Source organism: Meriones unguiculatus, chromosome 20 (assembly GCF_030254825.1).
Source record: "Meriones unguiculatus strain TT.TT164.6M chromosome 20, Bangor_MerUng_6.1, whole genome shotgun sequence".
In the NCBI taxonomy this organism is placed as follows: domain Eukaryota; kingdom Metazoa; phylum Chordata; class Mammalia; order Rodentia; family Muridae; genus Meriones; species Meriones unguiculatus.
Window position 1 is genome coordinate 38,964,314 of NC_083367.1, and position 27,082 is coordinate 38,991,395.

Genomic DNA, 27,082 nt, shown 5'->3' on the forward strand with positions numbered 1-27,082 from the left:
TCTGCCATTTTGAATGTGGTGACCCCAGCATGCTAGAATTCTCTGCTGAAGAAATACTTTTTGCTTTTTCATATTACTTGAATCTGGGCTTTCCCTTCAGTGAATTCTGGACCGTAACACTGTGACAGTACAGAGTAAATACAGTCACACACCAAGGGAGCTGAATGCAGGGTACAGAAAGCTAATTAAGGGATGTGGTATTATATAATGCTCTAGAATATGAACTGGAGTTAGTTAGGTAAACAAAGAATGCACAAAAAGGGGTAAAGCAGGAACTGCAGTAGAAAGGTAGCAAGAACACATGTACAGGGACTACACCCATTCTGTCACGGCACAGGAATCCTTTAAAGTAATATGAATCCAAAGATTCATATTACTTTTATCCTTTAAAGAGCAGATTAAACAGGACTGAAGAGTTGGCTGGGGGTTATGAGCCCCTGTTGCTCTTTCACAGGACTTGGGTTTGATCTCCAGCACCCATGTGGTGGCTCGCAACCACCTGTAACTTTAGCCCTGAGGATCCAATACCCTCTTCTTACCTCTGAGGACACTAGGCATGAATATGGCACACATACCTACATGCAGGCAAAGCCTCCATACACATAAAAAAAGTCATAAAATAAATAAATCTAAAAATGTATAACCAGAGAAGCAGATATGAGACCTTGTCTTAAACAAAACAAAAACTGGGCTGGAGAGATGGCTCAATAGTTAAGAGCTTGTTGCTCTGGCAAAGTATCAGAGTTCACTGTTCAGCACCTACAGTGGGCTGCTCACAACCACCTACAATTCCAGCTCCTCAGGATCCAATGCCCTATTCTGGCCTCCGCAGAGACAATAAAACAAACATACATATAAATAAAATAAGTCTTAAACACACACACACACATAAACACACACACAAAAAACAAACAAACAAAAAACAAAAACAAAAAAACCAATACTGTCCCTGTTCTGATTTTCTCTTTACTTGCCATTGTCTCTTTTCTTCTTTTTACAATCAAAGGGGTAATGTAATTGTTGTCATGTTGGTTCCTTATTGCTGACATGTTACTTCTGAGAACACTGAATCGTCAGCTAGTTAGACCACTTTGTTGAAATAGTCCATAGAAAAGTTAGAGTGACACTTTATCTCTTAAATTTAATTTACAATTTTGTGTCTTTTGAAATGCACTTTCCTAGTTCCTCCCATGGCTTTAGGACTCTACAGTCTGATGTGACATCAGTTGTGCTGTCCTGAGCAGTGTGGGTCTCCTTTGTTGGTGTGTGTTCCCTGACTTGACTGTTAAATGTGATACCAGAAGAATTCTGTCTTCAAGCAGCATGTGTGCTTTCAACACACTTTGTCCTATAATATTATCATTTCTAAGTCTGTTCTTTGGCCTAGATAACTCTCTAAACCATATACATCACTAGACATGATCAGTCTGTAGCTAACCTACCCACTTATTTCTCTTATAAGTCAGCATACCCAAAATGAAACATATGCTTTACTTTCTTTAAATCCCTCCTTTTTAGTTTGTTTCTCACTATTCTAGGCTGCTGCTAGACTAATTGGAAACCTTCATTTCATTCTTTGGCCACATTGACCATTTGACTCTCTTTACCTTTCATGTGTCTTGTTGGTTTTTTTTTCTTTATTTTTTTTAATTTTTATTAATTACACTTTATTCACTTTGTATCGCCCTGTAGCTTCCTCCCTCCTCCCCTCCCAATTCCTCCCTCCCTCCTCCTCCACACACACTCCTCCCCAAGTCTACTGATAGGGAGGTCCTCCTCTCCTTCCTTCTGATCCTAGTCTATCAGGTCTCATCAGGAGTGGCTGCATTGTCTTCCTCTGTGGCCTGGTAAGACTGTTCCCCCCTCAGGGGAAGGTGATCAAATAGCAGGCTAATCAGTTTAGGTTAGAGACAGTCCCTGTCCCCATTACTAAGGAACCCACTTGGACACTGAACTGCCATGGGCTACATCTGTGCAGGGGTTCTAGGTTATCTCCATGCATGGTCCTTGGCTGGAGTATCAGTCTCAGAAAAGACCCCTGTATCCAGATTTTTTTGTTCTGTTGCTCTCCTTGTGGAGCTCCTGTCCTCTCCAGGTCTTACTATTTCCCACTTCTTTCCTAAGATTCCCTGAACTCTGCCCAAAGGTTGCCCATAAGTGTCAGCATCTGCTTTGATACCCTGCAGGGTAGAGCCTTTCAGAGGCCCTGTGTGGCAGGCTCTTATGCTGTTCCCTGTTTTCTCCTTCTTCTGATGTCCATCCTCTTTGCCTTTCTGAATGAGGATAGAGCATTTTAGCCAGAGTCCTCCTTCATGATTAGTTTCTTCAGGTGTACAGATTTTAGTAGGTTTATCCTATATTATATGTCTAATATCCACTTATGAGTGAGTATATGCCCTGTGTGTCTTTCTGCTTCTGGGATACCTCACTCAGGATGATCTTTTCCAGTTTCCACCATTTACCTGCATATTTCATGATTTCCTTGTTTTTTATCTTTTATTTTCTTATTCCTATATTTTCTCAAAACTTTGTCATCACTTTCCAGGCATAATGGTACTTGCCTTTAACCCCAGCGTTCAGTAGAAAGGCAGGTAGATATATGTGAGTTTGAGGCCAGACAGATCTATGTGGTAAATTACAAGCCAGCTAAGGCTGTAGATTGTGACCTAGTCTCAATACCACACACACAGAAACACACACACACACACACCACCCTGCTGCACAGTGTGTCCCTGCTGTCATCACTTCCCTAATCAAGTCCTTCATCACCTCTTTCAAACATTATTGCTACAGCTACTGATCTGACTCTGATCTCAAATATTTTACTGTCAACAAAGAAGTTTTCTTTACAAACTTCATGCTTATTTATACTAGTTCTATTTCCACTGGGCGTTGGGTGGGAAACTTGCCATGTTAGTCACGTATTCCAAAGCTTACAATAAATCAAAGGACCTTACCCCAAGGTCTAGGCTGTCCAAGTTCAGTACCAACTTCTACTCTTCTCTTCTTGGTGCAGTAATCTTAGAATAGGAACATGTTAGGGATAACCCCATCATGCTGCTTCATACCTCAAAGCCTGAGCTCCTCTTTGCATTGTGTCTTCTTTAACCGGGACTGTCTGAGGTACAGCTAAATCTGCCAGACAAAATGAAACTATCTCCTTTTCTAATATACCTGTTCTGCCTCTGTCATAGCATTTATTACACATCATTGCATTGACTTGAATCATCTTAATTTGTTCAATCAAACACTAAATGACTGGCAAGTTCTAAGTTCTCAGAAGTTTACATTCCAATATTTGCATTGCTTTGTAGTGAGGAAAGTTCTGGCCCTCTAGGCTTGCCCGTTCGCAGCCATGACTAGCATTACCACTTCCAAGACCCCAGTGTCATCTCATAATTTCATGTGTCTGGAGTGCGGAGACCCTGCTCAGGATTCCCTCCTAATACATAAAATGTGTCATTGTAGATCACTCCTTCTCACATACTCCCAATGGTAACACTCTCCTAGTCAGGAAACTTTAATACCCTCTTTTTGTCTCCTCAGACACCAGGCATGCAAATAGTAAACAGATGTACATGCAGGCAAAGTACCTATAGACATATAAAATAAGATTGGATTTTTAAAAACCAACATGATGATGCCATCTCATGAGATCGGTAAGGGGATACAGTACTGTGATGCACAGAAAAAAAGGCTAAAAAATGACTATCATATTTGTGGTTTCATCAGCTCATAACTCTGTTGACATGAAAACAGTTTCTCTTGTTGTTACAGGGCCAGCTTCCGGATTCCTGAGTTGGTCACACAAAACAAAAATCTCAGAGGGGCACCCACAGAACAACAAAAGAAACATTGTTCCCTATAAACTGTGAGCTTTACTCCAGTTACAGAGGTCCCAGACTTTATTCCAGGGGAGTAAGAAATGAAGACCCAAATTATGTGAAGCTGAAACTACATCCTTGTCACCATGTACAGGAGGCAAATATGACAAAGGCTGCTTTTGAAGGTCTTAGATTCAATTAGGAATAATATAAATAAGATTTTAACTTTCTTTTTGAAATAAAGAATTTATGCCCTTTCATTATAAAGATAACATCAAAATATGTTTTGAATACAAAAATAAAAGCAAGAAAAACACACAAAAAATACCCACAACTCTAACCAGCCAGCACTCGGCCAGCTTTTTACAGATAGATCATTCTGTAAAGCCAAAATCATTACTCAAATGGATACTTTGCCATTAGTCAAAGCCAACCGATTTAGAATTCAGTGCACTTAGGCTCCATTGTCAGAATAATACATATAATTATCCTCTTATCCTGTTCGGAGGGACATACATAGTAAAATATTTTATTACTAACATAGGGTGGGGTATAATCCACATTACACACACAGTTTTTTATTGTTAGGAAATCACAAGTCAACTTGGGTTTGATAAGGCTCGCAGGAGCAAAGTCCAGTGTAGTTATCTCCCATGTATCTTAGATTTTATATAAAGCCAACCCCAAATTAGAACTTAATAAATGAGCCATTAAATTTTTCACATACATAAATATATTTATACACATATGTATGTACGTATTCTTAAAATCCTCAAACTGTACAGTAGCTCCATGACATCTTTCCTAATTTCTCTTCTCATACTGCAGTATCCTCATAAGAATTCCAAACAGCTGACTCATAAAACAGTTGATTACATAGTGCTCAAAGTATCAGCAGAAGTAAAATAGATACTAAAGATATAAAGACATTAACAGAAGCAGGAGCTGAATTCCAAAACTTAGGCCTCTTTTAGTTATGACTTAAGAAGAAGAAGAAAACAACAACAACAAAACTTTCACATTGTCTCTGTTCTCCACAGGCAGAAAGCAAAGATCTAGTTCTTAAGTTCACTGTGGGTAGAATTATTGGGGATAGTTCTTTGGGACTCCCACATTCTCTGTGATAGCAGACCAACACTGCTATATGTATTTTTCTTCTAAAGATCAAACACATTTGTTAATTTAACCAACCTACAACAACAGCACTGTTAGCTTTAAAAAAACAAGTGAAGGAAGGAAGGAAGAAGGGAAGGAGGAAGAGAGGGAAGGAAGGAAGGAAGGAAGGAAGGAAGGAAGGAAGGAAGGAAGGAAGGAAGGAAAGAAAGAAAGAAAGAAAGAAAGAAAGAAAGAAAGAAAGAAAGAAAGAAAGAAAGACTTTAAAACTTTATGTACAGGAGTGTTTTGGCTTCATGTATGTATGTGCACCATATGCATATCTGGTGTCCATGGAGATCAGAAGAAAGAAAGAAAGAAAGAAAGAAAGAAAGAAAGAAAGAAAGAAAGAAAGAAAGAAAGACAGAAAGAAAGAAAGAAGAAAGGGAAGACTGATAATAAAACTACTTGTCTAGGGGTAGATGAGATGGCTTCACTATTAAAGGAGCTTGCAGTCAAGAGCTGATAATCTGAGTTTGATTCCCTGAGACCCATGCGGTGGAAAGAGAAAAGTGACTCCTTTAACTAACTTGTCCCCTGACATTGACATGAATGCATACTATGGCATGTACACACACACACAGATCCATAAATGCAATTTTACAAACTCAAAGAATATGTATCTGGCCTATCATATGAGCTTATTATAAAGATCAAACGATAATACACAGAGCTGGAGGAGATGGCTCCATGGTTAAAAGCATTTGCTCTTGCAGAGGGCCGGGGTTCAGTAAGAGCTCACAATTATCAGTATCTCCAGTTTCAGAAAATCTGATGTCCTCTTCTGATCTCCATGGACACCAGATATGCATATGGTGCACATACATACATGAAGCCAAAACACTCCTGTACACAAAGTTTTAAAATCTAATTTTTTAAAAAGAAAATACACGTTATGGTACTCTGAAAGCTGTACATCACTATTCAAAATATTATTACTGTCGCCACCACTACAGTGTTTGTTTTCACAACAGCCTTGTGATGTAACTCTGAGTAGGAAGTTGAGGAACAGCAGCGCTGAATATCCTGCTTCTGTTCCCACAAGTTGAAATGAAGTCACACGCACGACCTGCTACTAGAAGAGCAGTTCACATACGATGAAATTGAGGAAAGGATTTCTGGAATTTTATACTAGCATTTCTCCCAAGCTCTTGCCCTGTACTGTTTAAACTTGAAGAAAAAGAAGAGACAGAGAGAAGAAATCATCTTACAGACAGCCGAGTACAAAGGTTCAGCTCCCATCACAAACCTGTTTCTCTAGTTAAGACAAAACAAGACATGACAAGGAGAAAAGAGTGCATTGCCTTGTTCTCACACATGAGAAGGAGATGGGTGTGCTCAAAATGACCAGTATGTGAGCATGGGCATAAGAATTATCGTACAATATAAATGAAAGGACACATCAGAATAAGCCTATATGAAGGTGGCCTCTGATTAAGAAATCCCAGCGTTAAAATTTGGATCTCTAAAAACAGTTTTTTTTTTCATGTATTTACAAGGTGTTCTTTACAATAACTCTCAGATAATAGAAAGTTATAAAGATTGAAGAATTTAAATATCTATAATTAAATAAACCATGGTACACTTTCTCAATGAAAGACCATTTAAAAAACTTTTTAAAGCTGGGGTAAATTTACACAAATTGGTAGTTAAAGGCCCTGCAATGAATTATATGAAGAAAGAATAAGTTGATGAATAGAATAATTATTTCATAGATAGATAATGGATAGATAGCTAGATAAATAGATAGATAGATAGACAGACACACTCAATAATAACATTTTCCCTTAAATATTGCCTGGCCTGGTAGACTTTTAATTGCTATGTCATATTATTCTTTCCATTTTTATTATAATAATCATTATAATGATTAATATTATATAATAGACATAGTAATAAGTCTATTTTTCTTTCTCTCAGCAGTCCTTAGTCCTTAGCCCTCAGTAGTTCTTTGCCAAAAGTAGGGCCTCATGAGAGTTCCCTTTCCCATGTTTTCATATTCCTGTTGCCATTGCTCAGGTCTTATATAGGCAGCCATATTACTGAGGAATCATGGGGTAAGCTTCTCTGTCATTTCTAAGATGCATCTTGCAACAGGTTTCCTAGTCTTCTGGCACTCTTAATCTTTCTGCCCTTTTCTCTGATGTTCCTGGAGCCTTAGTAGAGAGGATTGTGTTGTAGATATATCAGCTGGGCCCAGCGCTCCATGATGAGCTCCCTGCACTTTGACCAGCTGTGGCTTTCTGTAATGGTCTCCATCTGCAGCAAAGGAAAGCTTCGGTGCTAGGAATGAGAGCTACACTTAGCAGGAAGCTGAGAACAAATATTTCAAATGTAATTAAGGAATCTAGTGTAGTAAAATGTCACACTTATAATTTCCATATTCAGAAAACAGGAATTTTCATAATCATGAATGTAAAGCCAACCTGGGCTATTTCACAAAGCCTTAGGAGGGGGAGTAGAAAAAAGAAGAAAAAGAAAGTAAGAGATCTAAAACTCAAAATAAACACTCTCAAGTTTTTTGACATAGAAATGCTAAAGGAAATTTAAAACCTAAAAACCTGTGTAATTATGATAAATACGTAAATAAAGCGTGTTTATCAGGCAGACCACAAAGTCCATTACTGTCGGTGCTTGTACCTGTGTAAACTACAAGCATGCAGACCCAAGTTTCTCCCCTAGAACCTGTCTGAACAAAAGCCAAGTTTGGTGGCAAGCACATGTAATCTGAATGCTGGCTGGGGTGGGAAGTGGAGTTAGACAGACCCGTGAAGCCAGTGAGAGACCCTGTCTCAAAAACAGAAAGAAAGAAAGAAAGAAAGAAAGAAAGAAAGAAAGAAAGAAAGAAAGAAAGAAAGAAAGAAAGAAAGAAAGAAAGAAAGAAAGAAAGAACAGTGCCAGTGCAAGGACACTTCAAGTTGCTCTCTGGCCCCGCCATGCACACCCATACGTGAGCACACATACCTGACGCACACCTGTACGCACATACATGAATATGCACCCACACCCACCCACCCACACTAAATCACAAAAATAAAAGTATGAAGGAGCACCATATTATTCAAACATGTTTTTCTATTGAACAGTATTCTCAAATCAAATTATTTTTATCTGAGTAAAACTGTTCTGCCACACTCCTTTAGATGGTTTTAGTGCTTGAAATTAAACTCAAGAAATAGTTATTGAAAAATATGACTAACTAAACATTGAATTAAACAAAATAGCAGAACCTAAGTTAGACCAGAATATCCTATTAATAATTGGAACAGGACAGGAACTCAATGACTGGCTCTTTGGCCTCCCCACCCCCAAGGGAGGAGCAGTCCTGTTAGGCCACAGAGGAGGGCTTTGCAGCCAGTCCTGATGATACCTGATAAAACAGGATCAGATGAATGGGGAGGAGGTCCCCCCCATCAGTGGACTTGGAAAGGGGCACGGTGGAGATGAGGGAGGGAGGGAGGGACTGGGAGGGAATGAGGGATAGGGACACGGCTGGGATACAGAGTTAATAAAATGTAACTGATAAGAAAAAAATAAAATTATAAAAAAAATAAAAAATAATTGGAACAGGTAGATTTTAAACAACTTAACTATAGACACTAGAGATACAGTAAATCACAAATAATCTCATTTTATAAATAAAATCAACACTAAGTTGTCACATAAAATAAATATATAGTAACACGTTACTACATTATATTTAATTATATTTTAATTAATATATTAATTTAATTATATATAATTAAATATTAATGTAGTGACATTTGTCTATATCCTTAGCAGTCGTGAGCTGAGGCAGAGGAGTGTGAGTTCATGCCTGGACTACACAGAGAGGTCTTGTTTTACATGAAAAACAAGAAAGGCTTATGCTGTAAAAGCCCGCTTCAATTTCTAAAGCTGAGAAGAATAACAAAAAAAAAATGTCAGTAAAGGCAGGTGCTGAAGTAGAAGGCTGTCTCCAGTATGCCTGCAAGTGTGTCCTGGGGGGAGCAGGTAGTGACCTTAAATTCATAATTTTATTTCGTGCACTTTAGACTTGGGCAAAACAGAGAAGCATCACTTTCTTCTCTGACAAGTGAGAGAACTATGCTTAGAAATCTTCACTAACAAAAGAAGAGGAGAGAGGAAATATATGCACATAAACTTCGGAATACACTGTTAAGGACAGAAAGACAAGCCATCTACTGCAACACCCAGGAATTCCCATAAGCGCGGGTTTGTAAAACAAATTGAGGATACTTCTGCCACCTAGTGGGAAATTATATTTTTACTTTTTGGTATAACAAACGAAAACCCTCAAGGAATGCTTTTAAAATAATTTCCTGAGTGCTAATATTTATGTTTCGGTAAACTCAATACTGATGAATGAAAGCATAGACATAAAATATTTATTTTATTCATTATTTATATAAATAATCAGAAGTAGTGACATATAAATATGTTCTTAGAAGCAAAGAATTTTTTAGAGTTTTAGAAAAAAAAACACAATGTTTAGCAATATAATAATTTCTCATCTTTTACATTGTGGACTTATGGTAAAATAATTGTATAACTTGTCGTTTCTTCCAAATGTAAATGTAATGCACATGAAAAAAAACCCCTTTATTCAATATTTTATACCATTTATTAGTTCATTCCAAACTTTTATTATTCACGCCTTGTGCAAACAATAAAATTCTACTCAGAATGTTTGGGATTTTATACAATTGTGTCAGGTCTTATTGACAATGATAATGAATTCTCCCAGCTTAACTCTATGTGCTAAGTCAGCATGGAGTTAAAGTTTTCGTGGATGCAGGACTATTTGGGATGTAAAAGATAAGAAATAATTAAATGTAGAGTCCCATCCAGTTTGCACTGGAAATGTATGCATCAACTTAACATGGCTTTCTACGGCAATGTTTCGGTTGCTCTCTGCTGATTGTGGCCATGGCCTCGTGTCTCCTAGAAACTTAAAGAATATTCTAGAAAAAGTCAACCCCAGTCTTTGCCTAGGAACCATGCTGAAAGGACTTTACAGGGGAGTGGATGGAGCTGAGCAGGAAGTGTTCACCACCTCCCTGATACAAATCCCACCCTTCCTGGATTACTTTAGTGATGAAGACAGAAGGAGGAGACACAACCAGGTTGAAGGACAAAGCCATGTGAAATACATTTTGGTTGATTCTTGGCAAGCAAATAAACATGCCTTAGCATTTTTATTGGACTGAAGGAAAGAAGAAAATTATATAAAAAAAAACAACAAAGTACCGTTAAATCAATAAGCAGTAAAATTTAAGGTAAAATTTAAAGTAAAGATGAATTGTTTCAAGCTTAGTTTTATATTATTAAATTTATTGTTGGACAGTTTCATATATGTATATAACATATTCTGATTACGCTCCCTCTACCTTCCTTTATCGCACCCCTATCCCCTTCCTCTCCCTACAGGTCCCTTTCCCATGTTCATGACATTTTGTTTGTGTTCCACAGAGTTTAATCCATGTGTGACCATGGGTTTGAAACTACCCTCTGCAGCTTGGTGGGCTCACCAGTAGGCGCAGAGCTGAAGGTAATCACCACCACCACCATCACCCCACCACCACCCCTGTGATCTCTCCGTGTAGAGTAGTTCAGCAAGGAGGAAGAGGGTCCTGTGCACTATGATATAGAATGATGCAGCGGGGTAGTACCAAATGGGCCCATGACAAGGTGTAACCCCTGAGAAATTATGCCAAAAACCCATCTGGTATAAGGAAGTTTATTGGGGGAAGGGAGAGGAGGCCTGAAGAAGGAAACCATAAGGACGGAGGTGAAAGGGCAGACAGGAAGGGACAGGAGGCGCCTAGGACAGAGAGAAATAGTGGGAACAGAGAGCTGAGAGAGCACTGGGGTGGCATATGCCTGTTGCACCAGGCAGTGGCAGCAGATGAGAATGTAAGACATTTCCAGGTCTCTGAGGGTGGCCAGCAGAATAGCCCGCACACCAACACCACGTGCTCCGCTCAGATCTGTTCCTGACCGCGGACAGGCCCTGTCCTATGCAAGTTCCTGCAGCTGCGGTGAGCTCATGATTACCACGGCTGTGTCATCCTGTGAACACTTCAGAGCTCTTCTCCTTGTCTCCCAGCTCTTACATGTTTACTGGCCCTTCCTCAACAGTTCTCTCAGGGTCTTGCGGGAGATGGTATAAATTGTAAAATAAAATATTAGGAGGGGCCTTCTCTGCTATCTGCCCTAGCTCCCAAATAAGTTACACAGCAACAAGCTTTAAGCACTACGAGTGTGCAGATACTCATCTATTCTGACGCTAACTGGCTACTTTTGAGCCACATGCCTTTTCTCTGCCATTTGGTCTCAGCCTGGCTGATCCAGCTCCATCCCTGTCCTTATGGGGAGCTCCTCATGGCAACCTTCGTCTCCTTTCACTTTCTCCTCTCCACTTGTCCCTACCCGAGACCCCCCTCAGTGGGAACAGAAGTCCTCCTGCCTGCTGACCTTTCTGCTCAGCTATAGGCTAATCAGCGTTTTTTATTAACCAATCAGAGATAATTGGGGAGCACCCTTACACAACACAGATACAGGAGAGTTTTCACAGAATTGACGATGCCCACCTCCCAACTGCAAAAACACAACATCTGGATACACAATGTACAAAGACCATCCCCCAACAATAAATATCCTGTGCGAAGCTGTGCACTCACTTATCCCTTATTCTCAGCATCTTAAGCAGCCATGTATCTCTACACTCACCACTGCTCACTTGAATGAGAGACTTCTCTGACTGAGAAGTAGCATTTGTCTATGGATGTAAGTAAACATAAATACCTTGAAGGAAGTTTGGTGTCACATCAATTTGACTAAGCAACGGTAGTAAGAGTCCCACTAGGGTCTGTCATCTCCATAGCCATGTGTTTTGTTTTGTCTCTCTGTCTATAATACCAAGCTTAACACTCCTGTGGAGAGGATCTCAGATCCAAGCAGAGAGCGGTTGGTTATCCCCATAATATTTTTGCCACCGTTGCACTAGTGGGCACATCTTGCCTGCTAGGATGATATTATGGTTTGTAGTGTTCACAGCTGGATGAGAGTGTTGGTACCATTCCCAACAGCCTACATAGTGCACTAGGAAAGGTAAGTCAGCACAAAAGGAAGATTCCAGCCCTTCTACAGCCTGGTTTCTCTTTACCTTATACCCAAGGTGTGTGGTGTTCTATTCTGGTGGTAAACAAAGAGGAATGGCAGCACCTATTTTGCTTTAGGAGCTTTTGGACCCTCCCTGAGGAACAGAACATAAGGCAATATCTGCCTGGCACTAGAACTTTTGTTTAATAACCTATAGGACCCATGTGCAGAATCATCTAGTGACGCATCTCCCTTCCCTCTCTTCTAACTTCTCTTTTGCTATATTTTTAATTGGTTTGCCTCATCTCCCACTCACTTTAGAACATTCATACTTGTTTTCTTGCCTTCAATAGAACTTCCATGTGCATTTCCTCCTTTAAACCAACTTTTCATTGCAGAGTGCCCTCTCATTCCAAATAATGCCTTCACTTTAAATGTTCATGCAAATGTCATCTCTTCAATGAGTCCTTGATCACTCTATGTAAAATTATAGTCTACCTCTTGTACAGTATTCTAAACTTTTCTTTAGCCTTATCTATTTTAATTTTGTCATATAACTTTTAAACATCAGTCATTTGTCACTTAATGACAAGTTCTAAACAGGAGTTCTGATCTGAGGATGTAGCTTAGTGTTAGCTTGGCTGGCAATTACAAGGATCCATGTTTAAAGTTCCAGCATGGTTAAAAATTCTAAGCATTGATCTGGGGAATCCATGTACAGAAAAATAGATTGGTTAATTTCTCTTGCAAATAGAAACTGTTTAATGTATTTTAACCTTTTCAGTAATCTGTAGCTTTTATTTGCTGTAGAAATGGCCATTGTGAGATGCAGAGCTGTACAAACCCTGCAACCTCCAACAGTGACCTGTCTGCAGGATGTACTGATGTGATAGTGGCACAAAGGATATGGGAGTAGGCAACCAGTTTTTGATTAGATTTAAGGCCCATCCCTTGAGATGGAGCTCATACCAGACACAGCTGCGGTAAGCCAAAAAATCTGAGACTAGATAGATCACAGGCCTAGAGGAAAACCTATTATTCTGTTAAAGGAGCAGAGCTATAAAATGTCTCCTGATGACACATTGCTATACTCATAGTTCAGTGCCTCACTCAGCCCACACAGAGAGGAATTAATGCAGAGATCCACAACTGGACAAGGTGCAGAGAGTGAGAGACTTTGAAGCACTCCATCCTAAATGGAATGTTTTCAGCAAACCCTTTCCTTCAGGGATGTTCAGGGAGTTATGCAGAAGAGGAGGCAGAAAGACTGTAAAGAGCCAGAGGAGATGGATGAGTCCAAGGAGATAGTGTCCTCAGACACAATGGGACTAATGCTCAAAGGAGCTCACAGAGACTGTGGCAGCACACATAAGACCTGCTCAGGTTCAAGCCAGATAGATTTTACAGCACTGAGCAGGGGGAGTAGACATGGGATCTCATCCCTAACCAGTAAGCGATCTGTAATTGTTATCTGCTGGCAAAAGGAAAATCAGTTTCTCCGATGGATATAGCAACCACATTTCAGGTCAGACTCCATGTTCATGAGTAGTTAGTTGGCCAACACAAAACAAATTCAGTGGTGGTTTTATGAGCTTTTTGTTTCATTTTGCTTTGTTTATTTTTCTTTTTTTTGTCTTTTTTTTTGCTTATTGTGTTTTTTGCTTTGTTGTTTTAGTTTCATTTGTATGTGTTTGTGTGTAACTATGTATATACGTATGTTTCTTGGTTTTTTTCCCTTGCTTATTTTTACTTTTGTATATAAATATACACTTAGAAAGTATTCGTAGGACCTTTAATGCATTTCTTCTGTCCCCTTGAGTTCTCTCCTCCTCCTCTTTCTTAAAGCTCTAAATATCAGAATAACTTCAAAATGTTCCCTGATAAAACATAAAAAGTTCCCTTTTATTTGTTGTTGCCTTTTCTGTTGCTGGAGTCCTAAGTGTCGGCATGCTGAACTGTAGATAATTAGGCCTCACAAGAACTATGCAGTTGGTAAGTTAACCTCAACACTGGAGACCACTATGAGACACAGCTGCAGGGAAACCATCGTTGTGGACTTTTCCCACTGAGAGATTAGTAGAAGGTCGGAAAACAAATTAGTTAAGGTCCTCCTAACACTTCCCTTGGGAGAGGAGCACTTCCTGGCAAGAAACATCATCCCAGACAGACTGGCAGATCCCCAGCGCAACTCCATAGCTCAGTCCTTGACTTAAAGTAAGACAGACCATGCAGTTTTCAATAAGAAGGAGAGAGAGAGAGAAGCTATACCACATCTATTCCTGGATAAATGGTGTGTTTTAGAAAGAAATAACGGCAGAACCTAAGTTATATAAATGGAAAACAAGTTTAAAGGCACAATCCTAAAATGTTCTTTTTCAAATAAGTGGCATGAAATTCACTACACAAAGACAGAATGGGTCAATTGAAACTACTATAGATGAATATCCCCTGTGAAGGCCTTGGCTATGTGCTACCGTATCAGAGCCCAGAGCAGCACCCAATATATAGGAAACACTCAATAAACATTTAATGAATAAGCATGCTATCTTGACTGATAAGAACTCGTTTTTCTTCTATCAAAATGATTCAACTATTTTTAATCTTATTTTCTAATTATAGAACAAAGAAAAACATTTTAAATGCAGCTGTAAGTAATTTATGTAGAGGCATAGTTTAATCTTGTCTGGGGTAGAGAATGGTATGCAAATTGTTCTTTCTCTAGTGACTTGAGCCCTATTCCCTTACTCTGTCCCCTGTAGGTCTATAACACTAGGAAAGCTTGAGTGTGCAACATCTGGTTCATGTCAGGGAAAATCTGGATCATTGGAAAACGAGCATAGTTAGAAAGTTTAATGTTTTATGGTGGACTGTTCATGGTGAACTGTTTCTCTAACTTTATGGACCTTCTCCTGGTGATATGAAAAAAAAAAAAAACTTTAAAAAAAGCATTTGAATGACGGACAAATTTTCAAGTAAGATGATGGAGGGACCATCAGATACTGGGAGCAAGGCACTTCCTCAAGTAGGGATTCAATCAGTTTGGCTCCATACATATTTATTTGTAGGCTCCTATGCGCTAGACGACATAACCCAACACTAAGATTCAAAATAGAAAGGGGTTGTAGATTGTGAAGCATTTTCTCAAACTAGCCAGGAGGAAGTCTGTTCTAGTTGTGTTGTTTTGATAAACACCATGACTAGAAGCAACTTGGAAAAGAAAGGGCTTGTTCCGGCCACAAGTAGCAGCTTATCACCAAGGGAAGCCAAGACAGGAACTCACCTCTGGAACATGAAGGAGGAAACAAGCAGACTACAGCACAACGCTGCTGGCCAGCTTTGCTCTCCAGGTTGCTCCTGACACCTCCCAAAACCTGCCTAGGAGTGGCACTGCCCACAGAACGCTGGACCTTCCCACATCAGTCATAAATCAATCACAGCAAAATCTTAGGAAGACAGTTCTTCAGTTGAGATTCCCTTTCCCCAAGTGACTCAAACTAATCAGCATAAAGTTGCTTCTACTTTGAAGATTTGAATTCATCCATTCATTATTTAAACCCTAGTTAACCTCTACCTCCGCAACTATCGCCACTGGAGTTTTGCACTAAGAAATGAAAAGAAGAAGAGGAGAGGGAGGGGAGGGGGAGGGGGAGGAGGAGCAGGAGGAGCTGGAGGAGCAGGAGGAGCAGGAGGAGGAGGAGGAGGAGGAAACAGTTGTAGGAACTCTGGAGGGGGGGGGGCGTTGCACAGAAAGGCGAGAAGTATAGCAGGGCTGATTTTACAGAGGGTCCCCACCGGGAATCTTCAGTTTGTTTAGAGTTCCTGCCCTTGCTTGGTAAAGACTTTACGTTTCCCGCATTTGAAAGTCTGTAAAAAGGTTTAGATTTATTCTCTAGTGGAGCCAAAGCTGAAATCCTGATGCAACCCCTTTTTATTCAATACCAAGAAATATTTTTAAATGAGTCCCATGAGCAGTCTCAAGGATTGGTGGGTCTGCTATCTGATTTTCACTGGGAGCCAGGCAGCCCCAGGAGAATCCGTTCAGACAGGGAGCAGACAGCGCGCAGCTTCAACTCAGCATACAGGGCGGGGCAGGGAACTGCGAGTCTGTGGGCTCCAGAGAGTGTGCAAGATGCTCTTGATCAGCGGCAGGGTCCTGCGCCTTGGCTTGGGGTTTGCCATCCGCCGCGTCCCTCAAACTGTCTCGCGCTGGCCAAGATGGGGTCCCCTGGTCGCGGGTCATCCCTGTAGCTCCAGCGGCCTGAATCCCAGCGGCTCTGAGCCCACACATCAGGGTAGGGCAGGGCTGGGAGGGAGCGGGCTGCGAGAAGCGTAGCAGGGCTTCAGAGGGTCCAGGCTTGTGGTTGCAACGTGTTTTCTGGTCTGTCTGTCGCTTTACCTGCAGAGAAAGTTCACAGGATCCCAGACCGGCACAAACCTTCACAGTTCGACAAGAAAATCCTGCTGTGGACCCGGCGTTTCAAATCTATAGAGGAGATCCCACCCCTAGTACCTTAAGTGTGAAGGGAGTCCTTGCCTGGGTTTAGCCCAGGGGGAGACTCGCAACCTGAGACGGAAAACAGTGCCTGAACAGTGTGTTTGCTGGCCAGGGGCAACGCAGCCGTGGGGCTGTACAGTTTTTCGAATTAACACTGACACAGGGGGTTTACAACACTCCCCTACTGTGGGTCAAGGTCAAAGAGGTCAAAGTGTTTGACTAAACAGTGGGTAGCCAGAACTGCAGACAGTGTACAGAAGGTGAATTGAAAACCTAGGAGTTGATTGAGAACTTTCCAGCCTGGCGGTTACGGGTTCCTGGAGAGCTCCGAGCAGGCTGAGCAGTGGAGTGCTACGATAGTTAATATGAACCTTACAGGCATCGGAACTGCCAAAGAGACATTTCTGAGCTTGTCTGGGAGGTATTAGTACATGAGGTAAGGAGGTAAGAAGAACCACAGTAAACTGGTGGTGGCATAGTTTCCTGGACTTAATAAAAAGACTAAACGCATGTATTCATCACCCTTGAATTTCCGTGCACACATATGACCATCTCAGCTACTAACACTACGCCTTACCCTCTCGACAGATTGCATCCTCAATGTATCCATGCCATATCCCCATGACAGACAACTGTTGAGCCAACGCAAACATTTCCTTAAGTTGCCTTTGGAAAGGTTCTTTGTTAGAGCAATGACAAAGTAATTCAAATACTTAAACTAAATTCTGAGTGGTGATGGCTGGGGCGACAGAGACAGAGAGGGGCCGTGGTCAGAGGTTGTGCCTCCTTACTGTGCTATGCAAGGAAAGAGTCCCGGATATGACTTTTGGGCTATTAGAGAATGGCGTCTGGGTACCAGGTTTCTAGCATGGCTGGTCTCATCATAAAAGACTTCAAGGAAATGGAAGAGGGAAAACATGTCCTGGAAAAGTGCACACCCACTGTACAGCAGCACTTCCATGCCCTTCGAGCAATGGTTAACAAATAAAAAGTGAAAATTTGAAACCTTTCCATGTTTATTCAACTTAGAGATATTTTTAATTATGATAAGCAAATTTTACTCTCCTTGACATTTATGGACTCAAAACTGATAAAAACATAAATCAGTCTTAGAAAAATGTATAGCATAAGTTCTGCTTGTTAAAATTTAATATTTTAGGGTGGGCAGTGGTGACTAATGCCTTTAATCCCAGCACTCGGGAAGCACATTCAGGTAGATCTTTGTGGTCTACAGAGTGAGCTCCAGGACAGCCAAGGCTACAAAGAGAAACCCTGTCTTGAACAATAATAATAATAGTAATAATAATAACAATAGTCAATAATAATTAATAACAATATAGTCAAATAAAATGTAGAAAGGATATAAACAAAACAAGAAATAAAATTCCACCCTCAGTTGGCTTGGATTTTTATATCTAGCATTAAAACTAAGAATTAAGGACTCTGCAATGTTACTAATTAATTTCCGAGAGAACCTATCTATTCCTGTATTGCATCAACACAAACAAATGTGGGAAAAATCCATTTCACAGAGATAATTTAATTTTCTCAGGATCATAATCAACAGAAATAATATACATAGAAGCATTTAACAATGAATAAGACACTTATAAAAACATTGTAATTTTGAGCTCAGAGTATTTGTATCTTTTTACTTTACTCTTTTCTATAATTTTTAAGGGTTTGTTATTTAGGAGGAACATTCCACTTCAGATGTTAAGCTTTGCAATGTAAGGAGCTCTCTTCCATAGATTTTAATAGACAAATAATTGACAGGAGACCTACGTTTTTGCACTGCACACTAATTCTATTTATGTTAACTGTGCTTTTTCTTTTGTTTTTAATTGCTAAACTAATTTTGTATACAATATCACAGCCAGATGAGGTTAAAATCATCAGCTCTTTTAGGTTTCATATGGAAAAAAGCTAGCAGCTAATATAATCTAATAACATCTTCCTGGACACTAATTGAACGTGTTTGCAACTGACATCTTAATATTGTCTTCCTAAAATATAATGAAAACAATAGTAATTTTTGTGATTTTTTTCAAATAGTGAAAAAGTTAAAAGTTTCCTTTTCAAAAGAAATTTAACATATTTTTATGAAATTTTAAAAATGTAACTGCTATCTTCTTCAATTTCTTTCTTCAGAGACTTGAAGTTTTTCTCAAACAGGTCTTTCACTTGCTTGGTTAGGGTCACACCAAGGTACTTTATGTTATTAGTGGCTATTGTGAAGGGTGTTGTTTCCCTAATTTCTTTCTCAGCCTTTTTGTCTTTGGTATATAGGAGGGCTTCTGATTTTTTTGAGTTGATTTTGTATCCTGCCACTTTGCTGAAGGTGTTTATCAGCTGAAGGAGTTCTCTGGTTGAATTTTTGGGGTCGCTCATGTATACTATCATATCATCTGCAAATAGTGACACTTTGACCTCTTCCTTTCCGATTTGTATCCCCTTGATCTCCTTTAGTTGTCTTATTGCTCTGGCTAAGACTTCAAGTACTATGTTGAAGAGATATGGGGACAATGGACAGCCTTGTCTTGTCCCTGATTTCAGTGGGATTGATTTAAGTTTCTCTCCATTGAGTTTGATGTTAGCTATAGGCTTGCTATATATTGCCTTTACTATGTTTAGAGTGAAATATCCCAGAAGGAGAAAGACAAACATGGGATATACTCACTTATATAGACCTATAAGATATGATAAACATAATGAAATCTATACACCTAAAAAAGATAATCAATTGAGCGGACATGGGGTAAGATGATCAATCCTCACTTAGAAAGACAGATGGGATGTGCATTGAACATATGACTGGAGTCTACTGAGCGCATCTGAAAGACTCTAACTAGCAGTGTTTTCAAAGCAAAGACTCATGACCAAACCTTTGGCAGAGTACAGGGAATCATAAGAAAGAAGGGGAGTTAGTCTGATGGGGAAAGGATAGGAGCTCCACAAGGACCAAATATATCTGGGCACAGGGTCTTTTCTGAGACTGACATTCAACCAAGGACCATGTATGGACATAACCTAGAACCTCCACTCAGATGTAGCCTGTGGTAGCTCAGTAACCAATTGGTTTCCCAAAGTGAGGGGAACAGGGACTATTTCTAACAGGAACTCGATGACTGGCTCTTTGGTCTCCCCACCCCCGAAGGGAGGAGCAGTCCTGTTAGGCCACAGAGGAGGGCTTTGCAGCCAGTCCTGAAGATACCTGATAAAACAGGATCAGATGAATGGGGAGGAGGTCCCCCCCATCAGTGGACTTGGAAAGGGGCACGGTGGAGATGAGGGAGGGAGGGAGGGAGGGACTGGGAGGGAATGAGGGATCGGGACACGGCTGGGATACAGAGTTAATAAAATGTAACTGATAAAAAAATAAAATAAAAAAAAATGTAACTGCATTTTAACTACTTTATAAAACTTTACATTAGATAAGAATGCCAGTTGATGTTTTCAAGAGTCAAGAACCTTGTCCATATTGATAAATTAACACAACTATCATTGCAACTTGATAAAGTTTTGTTTCAGCATGAAAGCACCGAAAGCTTGATTCCCATTATAACAGTTTTATAAGGAGTATTGCATGCAACTAGTCTCTTTGGAAAATAAGATAGGAAGCAGCAAGAAGAAACTGAAAAACTCTTGAAAGAAAGTGTGGGAAATGGGTTTAAATAAAATGGGTTTAATCCTGGTGCAAAACATTGCTAGTAGTTCTATATTGATCAGTTAGAAAGCAAATATGTTACACTGGTTTCATGGTAGCTACCTTTCGTTTTAAAGACTGCAAGCTGAACAAATGTGTGCTAATTTGAAATTGCTAAGAAAAATGGGCTAGCCTTTGATAATCTTTTACAACTATGATTTGCATTTGGGGAAATATTTGGACTAGTCAAACAATAAATTATTATTTATCATGCTCATCAGAAAGTCATATTGGGTTAATAGTAACAAGTATTAAAGATAATTAACAAAATGCGCATCTTGGTTTAGGCCTGAAATGATAGCTGCTGCTCGTAACAAAGCTCGAGTGAAAGTGTGCTACATAATGATCGGGCTCACAGTCATTGCCTGCTTTGCTGTGATTGTGTCTGCCAAAAGGGTGAGTGACTGCTTAAAATAAACACCCAGAGGTGATGGGCTGGGGATGAGCCAAGGCAGCAGGCCACTGACCTAGCTTCTGCTCAGGCATCTAACAGGAGTGGGGAGGGAAACCAAACTTGTTTTCAGAAATGCTATAGACCTTGTTCTGGATTTAGAGATTGTGGATCCTGGTCCCACCCACATACATATATCGTGGTAGACACAAATCTAGTCATGAAAATTTGGATTCAAGAATTATGTGGCCAAGAGAGGCCAAAGTGCCCCCCCTCCCGCTTGTAAAATAACAAATAATAGCTTAAAACTTTCATAAGAACTCTGTTGTGTGGAAGTAAACCAGACTAGCTCATTCTCTAAATTAAAGCAGTTTAAGGAGTAGTTCCGCAGACTTAGGAGGTAGCAGTGTACAGATTAAAAATGGCTGTGTGGGTTGAGTACGAGCTGCTCTTTGCCATCTTCCATGCACACCTTCTGCTTAATACTTACACAGAGAAGTGAGGAGCTGACCAGTCTGTATTCTGTACTCTGCCTCTAAACCCTCCAGTCTCTAGACCCTCTGGAACACACACACACACACACACAACACACACACACACACACACACACACACACACACACGCGCGCCATGAGCAGCTCCAATAATAATGGCATGTTCCCTAAGAACCCTCACCTGGGAACTATCTCTAGACACACTTCATATTGTCACCTATGACCAGACTGGTTAGAGCTGGGTTGTCTTCCTTGATTCTGATGATGGTAACTCATGGGGGTAGCCTGATTTCAGTATCCTTCCTTCTGGGCACAGCCAGGCAGCCGTCATTCTACCTAATCCTATGATTCTTTCTTCTTTTGGGAGGCAGATATTCATCAGGCTTTGCTGCTTGGGTTGGTTTTTGTTGTTTAGGTTACATACATGTACACGATGTGACTATGTTCACCCCTTACCCTCATTCCCCTCTGAACCCCTTCTATTTCCACCTAGCCCAGCGGCTATACCAATAGAGGAAATGACATGACACCCTCAATCCCTTTTTTGTTCTGCAGGATTTCCTTTTTTTTTTTTAATTTTTTATAATAAATTCTTATTTTTTTATATATTAATTACAGTTTACTCATTTTGTATCCCAGCTGTAGACACCTCCCTCGTTCTCTCCCCATTCCACCCTCACTCCCTCATCTCCTCCCATGCCCCTCTCCAAGTCCACTGATAGGGGAGGTCATCCTCCCCTTTCATCTGACCCTAGCTTATCAGGTCTGATCAGGACTGGTTGCATTGTCCCCCTTTGTGGCCTAGCAAGGCTGCTCCTCCCTGGGAGAGGGGTGGAGATAAAAGAGCCAACCACTGCGTTAACATCAGAGACAGTCCCAGTTCCCCTTGCTAGAGAACCCTCTTGGATACTGAGCTGCCATGGGCTACATCTGAGCAGCGATTCTAGGTTATATCCAAGTATGGTCCTTGGTTGGAGTATCAGTCTCAGAAAAGACCCCTGTGTCCAGATTTTTGGGTTGTGTTGCTCTCCCCGTGGAGCTCCTCTTCAGGTCTTACTATCTCCATGTTCTTTCCTAAGATTCACTGCACTCTGCCCAAAGTTTGGTTATGAGCCTCAGCATCTGCTTTAATACACTGCTGGGTAAAGTCTTTCAGAGGCCCTCTGTGGTAGGCTCCCATCCTGCTTCCTGTTCTCTCCTTCTTCCAATGCCCATCCCATTTGTCTTTCTGAGTAAGGATTGATCCTCATACCCAGGGTCCTTCTTTCTCAGTTTCTTTAGGTGTAAATATTTTAGTATGTTTATCCAATATTATATGTCTAATATCCATCTATAAGTGAGTATATACCAAGTGTGTCTTTCTGTTTCTGGGATACTTCACTCAGGATGATCTTTTCTAGATCCCACCATTTGCCAGGAAATTTCATGATTTCCTTTTTTTAAATTGCTGAGTAATATTCCACTGTGTAAATGTACCACAATTTCTGTATCCATTCCTCAGTTGAGGGGCATCTGGGTCGTCTCCAGGTTCTGGCTATTATGAATAAATCTGATATGAACATGGTTGAGCAAATGCCCTTGTGTACTTGAGTATGTTTTGGATATATGCCTAGGAGTGGTATTTCTGGATCCTGGGGAAGCACTATTCCTAATTGCCTGAGAAAACACCAGATTGATTTCCAAAGTGGTTGCACAAGTTTACATTGCACAGGATTTCTAATGTCTGGGTCCCCTACCCGTGGGCAGAGACCAGCTGTCATTAAGCTTAGTAATGTCCTCCTAACAGCCAGGGATTAACCTACCCCTTAGAACATTCTTCTCAGATGGGAAACTTCAGAACAGTGTTCACTGGGCTGAATATTTAAAAGTGAAGAAAGAAATCTATGCCATCTCATTTTTAGCCTATCTCAGATAATTGCTCACCAAGCTGACTACTCCTTGGGTTCCATAAATCTTTTTTTATTAATTATATTTTATTCACTTTGTACCTCCTCATAAGCTCCTTCCCTCTCCCTCCCTCCTCCCCTCCTGATCCCACCCTCCCACTCCCTTCTTCATGCATGCCCCTCCCCAAGTCCACTGATAGGGGAGGTCCTCCTCTCCTTCCTTCTGATCTTAGTCTTTCAGATCACATCAGGAGTGGGTGCATTGTCATCTTCTGTGGCCTGGTAAGGCTGCTCCCCCCTCATGGGGAGGTGATCAAAGAGCAGGCAGGCCAATCAGATTATGTCAGAGGCAGTCCCTCTTCCCATTACTATGTAACCCACTTGGACACTGAACTGCCATGGGTTACACCTGTGCAGGGGTTCTAGGTTATCTCCATGCATGGTACTTGTTTGGAGTATGAGTCTCTGGGAAGAACCCTGTGTTCAAATTTCTGGTTCTGTTGCTCTCCTTGTGGAGTTCCTGTCCTCTCCACATCTTACTATTTTCCACTTCTTACATAAGATTCCATGTACACTGCCCAACAGTTGTCCATAAGTCTCAGCATCTACTTTGATAGTCTACAGGGCAGAGGCTTTCAGAGGCCCTCTGTGGCAGGTTCCTAATTTATTTCCTGTTTTCTTCTTCTTCTGATGTCCTTCCTCTTTGCCTTTCAGGATAGGGATTGAGCATTTTAGTCAGGGTCCTCTCTCTTGATTAGTTTCTTTAGATGTACAGATTTTAGTAGGTTTATCCTATATTTCATGTCTATATGAGTGAGTATATGAGTATATACCGTGTGTGTCTTTCTGCTTCTAGGACAGCTCACTCAGGATGATCCTTTCCAGGTCCCACCATTTACCTGCAAATTTCATGATTTCCTTATTTTTCATTGCTGAGTAATATTCCATTGTGTAGATGTACCACAATTTCTGCATCCATTGTTCAGCTGAGGGGCATCTGGGCTGTTTCCAGCTTCTGGCTATTACAAATAAAGCTGCTACAAACATGAAATCTTTTAATGGGAACTGTATTCTCTTCTACAAGATGGAACACTGGAGGTTTTCTTGTTTGATCATATAAATGGTCCCTTTCTTGTCATTTTCTCAGGCTGGTGAAGGGACTTACTTCACTCCTTTCCTCCTTCAGCTTCTTATTCCCAGCTCAGTTCCACAGCAAAGACCCCAATCCCGCACTCACTTCTTTGTGTAAAATCCCAGCCCACAGCTGCTATGGCTAGTGTTTTCCCAAATGTCCTCTGCTTGAAACCATTCCCTTCCATCCTCACATCTCTCCTGTCCCCTACCAATCAACACTTGGGTTACATTCATTTCTAGTACTGGAGGCTCTCCCTTCTTGGCTTCAGTGTTTGAAAATACTTCTGATATGTTTTACCCAACATACATGTCTATTTGAACCAAGAGAGGTGGCAGCAGATTCCTGATATCAACTATCCAGTTGACTAGAAGTCTCACATATTAGGTGATTTCCACAGTATCACGAGCCATTTTTTCTTGGATACTATCTGTGAGAATTGCTTAATGTATTTTTTTTTCTCCTTTTCATTTTACAAAGGCTTTTCTACATAGTTAACAAAGATGTAAGTCATGTTGTATTGTGTTTTGTTTTTAGGCTGTGGAACGGCATGAATCCTTAACCAGTTGGAATCTGGCAAAGAATGCTAAGTGGCGTGAAGAAGCTGCATTGGCTGCACAGTCTAAGGCTAAATGATGCTTTAGGCTAAATGATGCCAGAGTACTCACTCAGATGCCATTACTATTAACAGCAATAATAAGATAGACAAAATATTTGCTATAGTTTCATTCTGATAACAAAAACATTAAGACCTTTAAAATTCTTTAGCAAAACTTTATATACTAAAACCCATTAAAATAGTGAAGAAAAGCACATATATCTTGTGTACTATTTTTTACACAACAAACAAGGAAAGAAGGCCCGATTGAGTAAATTCCTGAGTGACTGTATTGTTGACAGTGACACAGCCATGATGAAGATCCAGGGCCTTGGACCCACGGGAAATTAGCAAAGCTGTTCCCCATATAGGCCAGGCTGTTTTTGGCAAAGCCTTCTTCCTCTGATCCAAGTGCCACTGTTTACATAGGACTGATAAGTGTGTACAAACACCAGGGATTGCAGCTTTCTCCTCTCGGATGTTTACAGTCTGGGAAACAGCCTGCCTACAGACACCTCCTACCAAGACTAGCTAACCGCCTCCTCCGTGCTGTGGTGGTAGAAGATGCCATTCCATCAGTGTGCATACTGTACTGACTCCAGCTTCTCTGCACCATGACTGCCTTGTCTTCATTCCCTTGCTGCTATAGTCGGGTTTCCAGATCCAAACTCCACAGATCACAGCAGTAGTATGCTCACTGCCCAAACTAAAATAATCAACTGATCTTCAGAACTCTGGTCTCTCCCAACTTAGCATATGCAAAAGGTATGTTATTGATTAGATAATCTGTTATTGATTAGATTTGCCTGTTTTGAACTTCATATAGGTGGAATCATATTGCATGTGTGGACTCTTATTACATTATGCTTCATGCGCAAAGTGTATAGCTACATTCTTCATTTTATTGCTAACTTTCACCAATCAATTGTAGCTCATGCATATAATCCAAGCACTTTATAACAGAAGTAGTATTGCTATGAGGTCAAGGCTAGCCTGTACTACAATGTGAGACTTTGTCTCTAAAAGAAACAAATAACCCAAGTACTAATTTTCAACTTAAGAACCTAAGTTCTTGGACACTGAACTGCCATGGGCTACATCTGTGCAGGGCTTCTCCATGCATAGGTTATCTCCATGCATGGTACTTGGTTGGAGTATGAGTCTCTGGAAAGACCCCTGTGTTCAAAGTTTTTGGTTCTGTTGCTCCAAATTGGTTCCATAGTAATGGGAACAGGGGCTGCCTATGACATAAACTGATTGGCCTGCTCTTTGATCACCTCCTCTTAAGGGGGGAACAGCCTTATCAGGCCACAGAAGATGACAATGCAGCCACTCCTGATGAGATCTGACAGACTAGGATCAGAGGGAAGGAGAGGAGGACCTCCCCTATCAGTGGACTTGGGGAGGGGCATGCATAAAAAAGGGGCAGGGAAGGTGGGATTAGGAGGGGAGGAGGGAAGGGTTTATGAGGGGATACAAAGTGAATAGAGTGTAATTAATAAAAGTAAAAAAAAAAGGAACCTAAATTCTCTAGTATTTGGTACCTAAATATGCAAAGTCTAAGAACAATTCTAGAATTCATTTCAATGATGAAGTACTAAAATAGTAATTGTAAAAGTGATTTTTAAAATAGAAACAAAAAGGTGTGTCAAGTCTTCAGACTGTTTAGAAAGTATGTACCTCATCCTCTCATGTTCTTTATTTAGCATCTAGTTTTTAATCATGTAGGTTTTTTTAGCCTCACAAACTGCTTTTCTTAGGAAAAAAAAAAACAGGATGCCTTAAATATGCTTGAGGGGCAGCATAGGGAAGAATAACCCTCCAAACCAACCTATAAAATTAAAGGCAGAAACCTAAATAAATGATGCCACACAAATCAATGTAACCAAATTATCTCCAAATTAATGAGCTAGCAACAACAACAAAAAACAAACAAAACAAAACAAAAACTAGGCTAGAAGAAAAGTTTTTAAAATGCCAGATGAGACAAAGCCTATCTTCTAGATTACTGAGAGAATATGGTGGACTGGTAAACTTTCTGCTTCTTGCCAAAATGGAAGAGCACAAGGACTCAATTTGTACTCTAGCATAAAACACCAGAGGAAAAATGTAAAGAGACAGTAAATATTGTAGGCAGTGATTTGTAAAAGCAAAGGAACCTATGACTGCTCCATTTCCCTTCCTAGAGAGTTTAAAGATGGCCAGTGAGACAGGGAACCCCTGGAATCTGAATCAGGAGCCAAGGCAAGCAGAGCTCAGAATAGGATATGTTAAACAGGCAGAAATGGGACAGCTTTTTTT

At 40.4% G+C, this 27,082-nt stretch overlaps 1 protein-coding gene across 1 annotated transcript; it reads left to right on the forward strand.

Annotated features, from left to right (window-relative positions):
* The first annotated feature begins 16,209 nt into the window (after positions 1-16,209).
* On the forward strand, positions 16,210-24,819 carry Fam162b (family with sequence similarity 162 member B). Its single transcript, XM_021660537.1, is given in 4 exon segments — positions 16,210-16,372; positions 16,489-16,597; positions 20,569-20,677; positions 24,721-24,819. Coding segments are annotated over 4 exon segments (480 nt in total).
* The last annotated feature ends 2,263 nt before the right edge of the window (positions 24,820-27,082 follow it).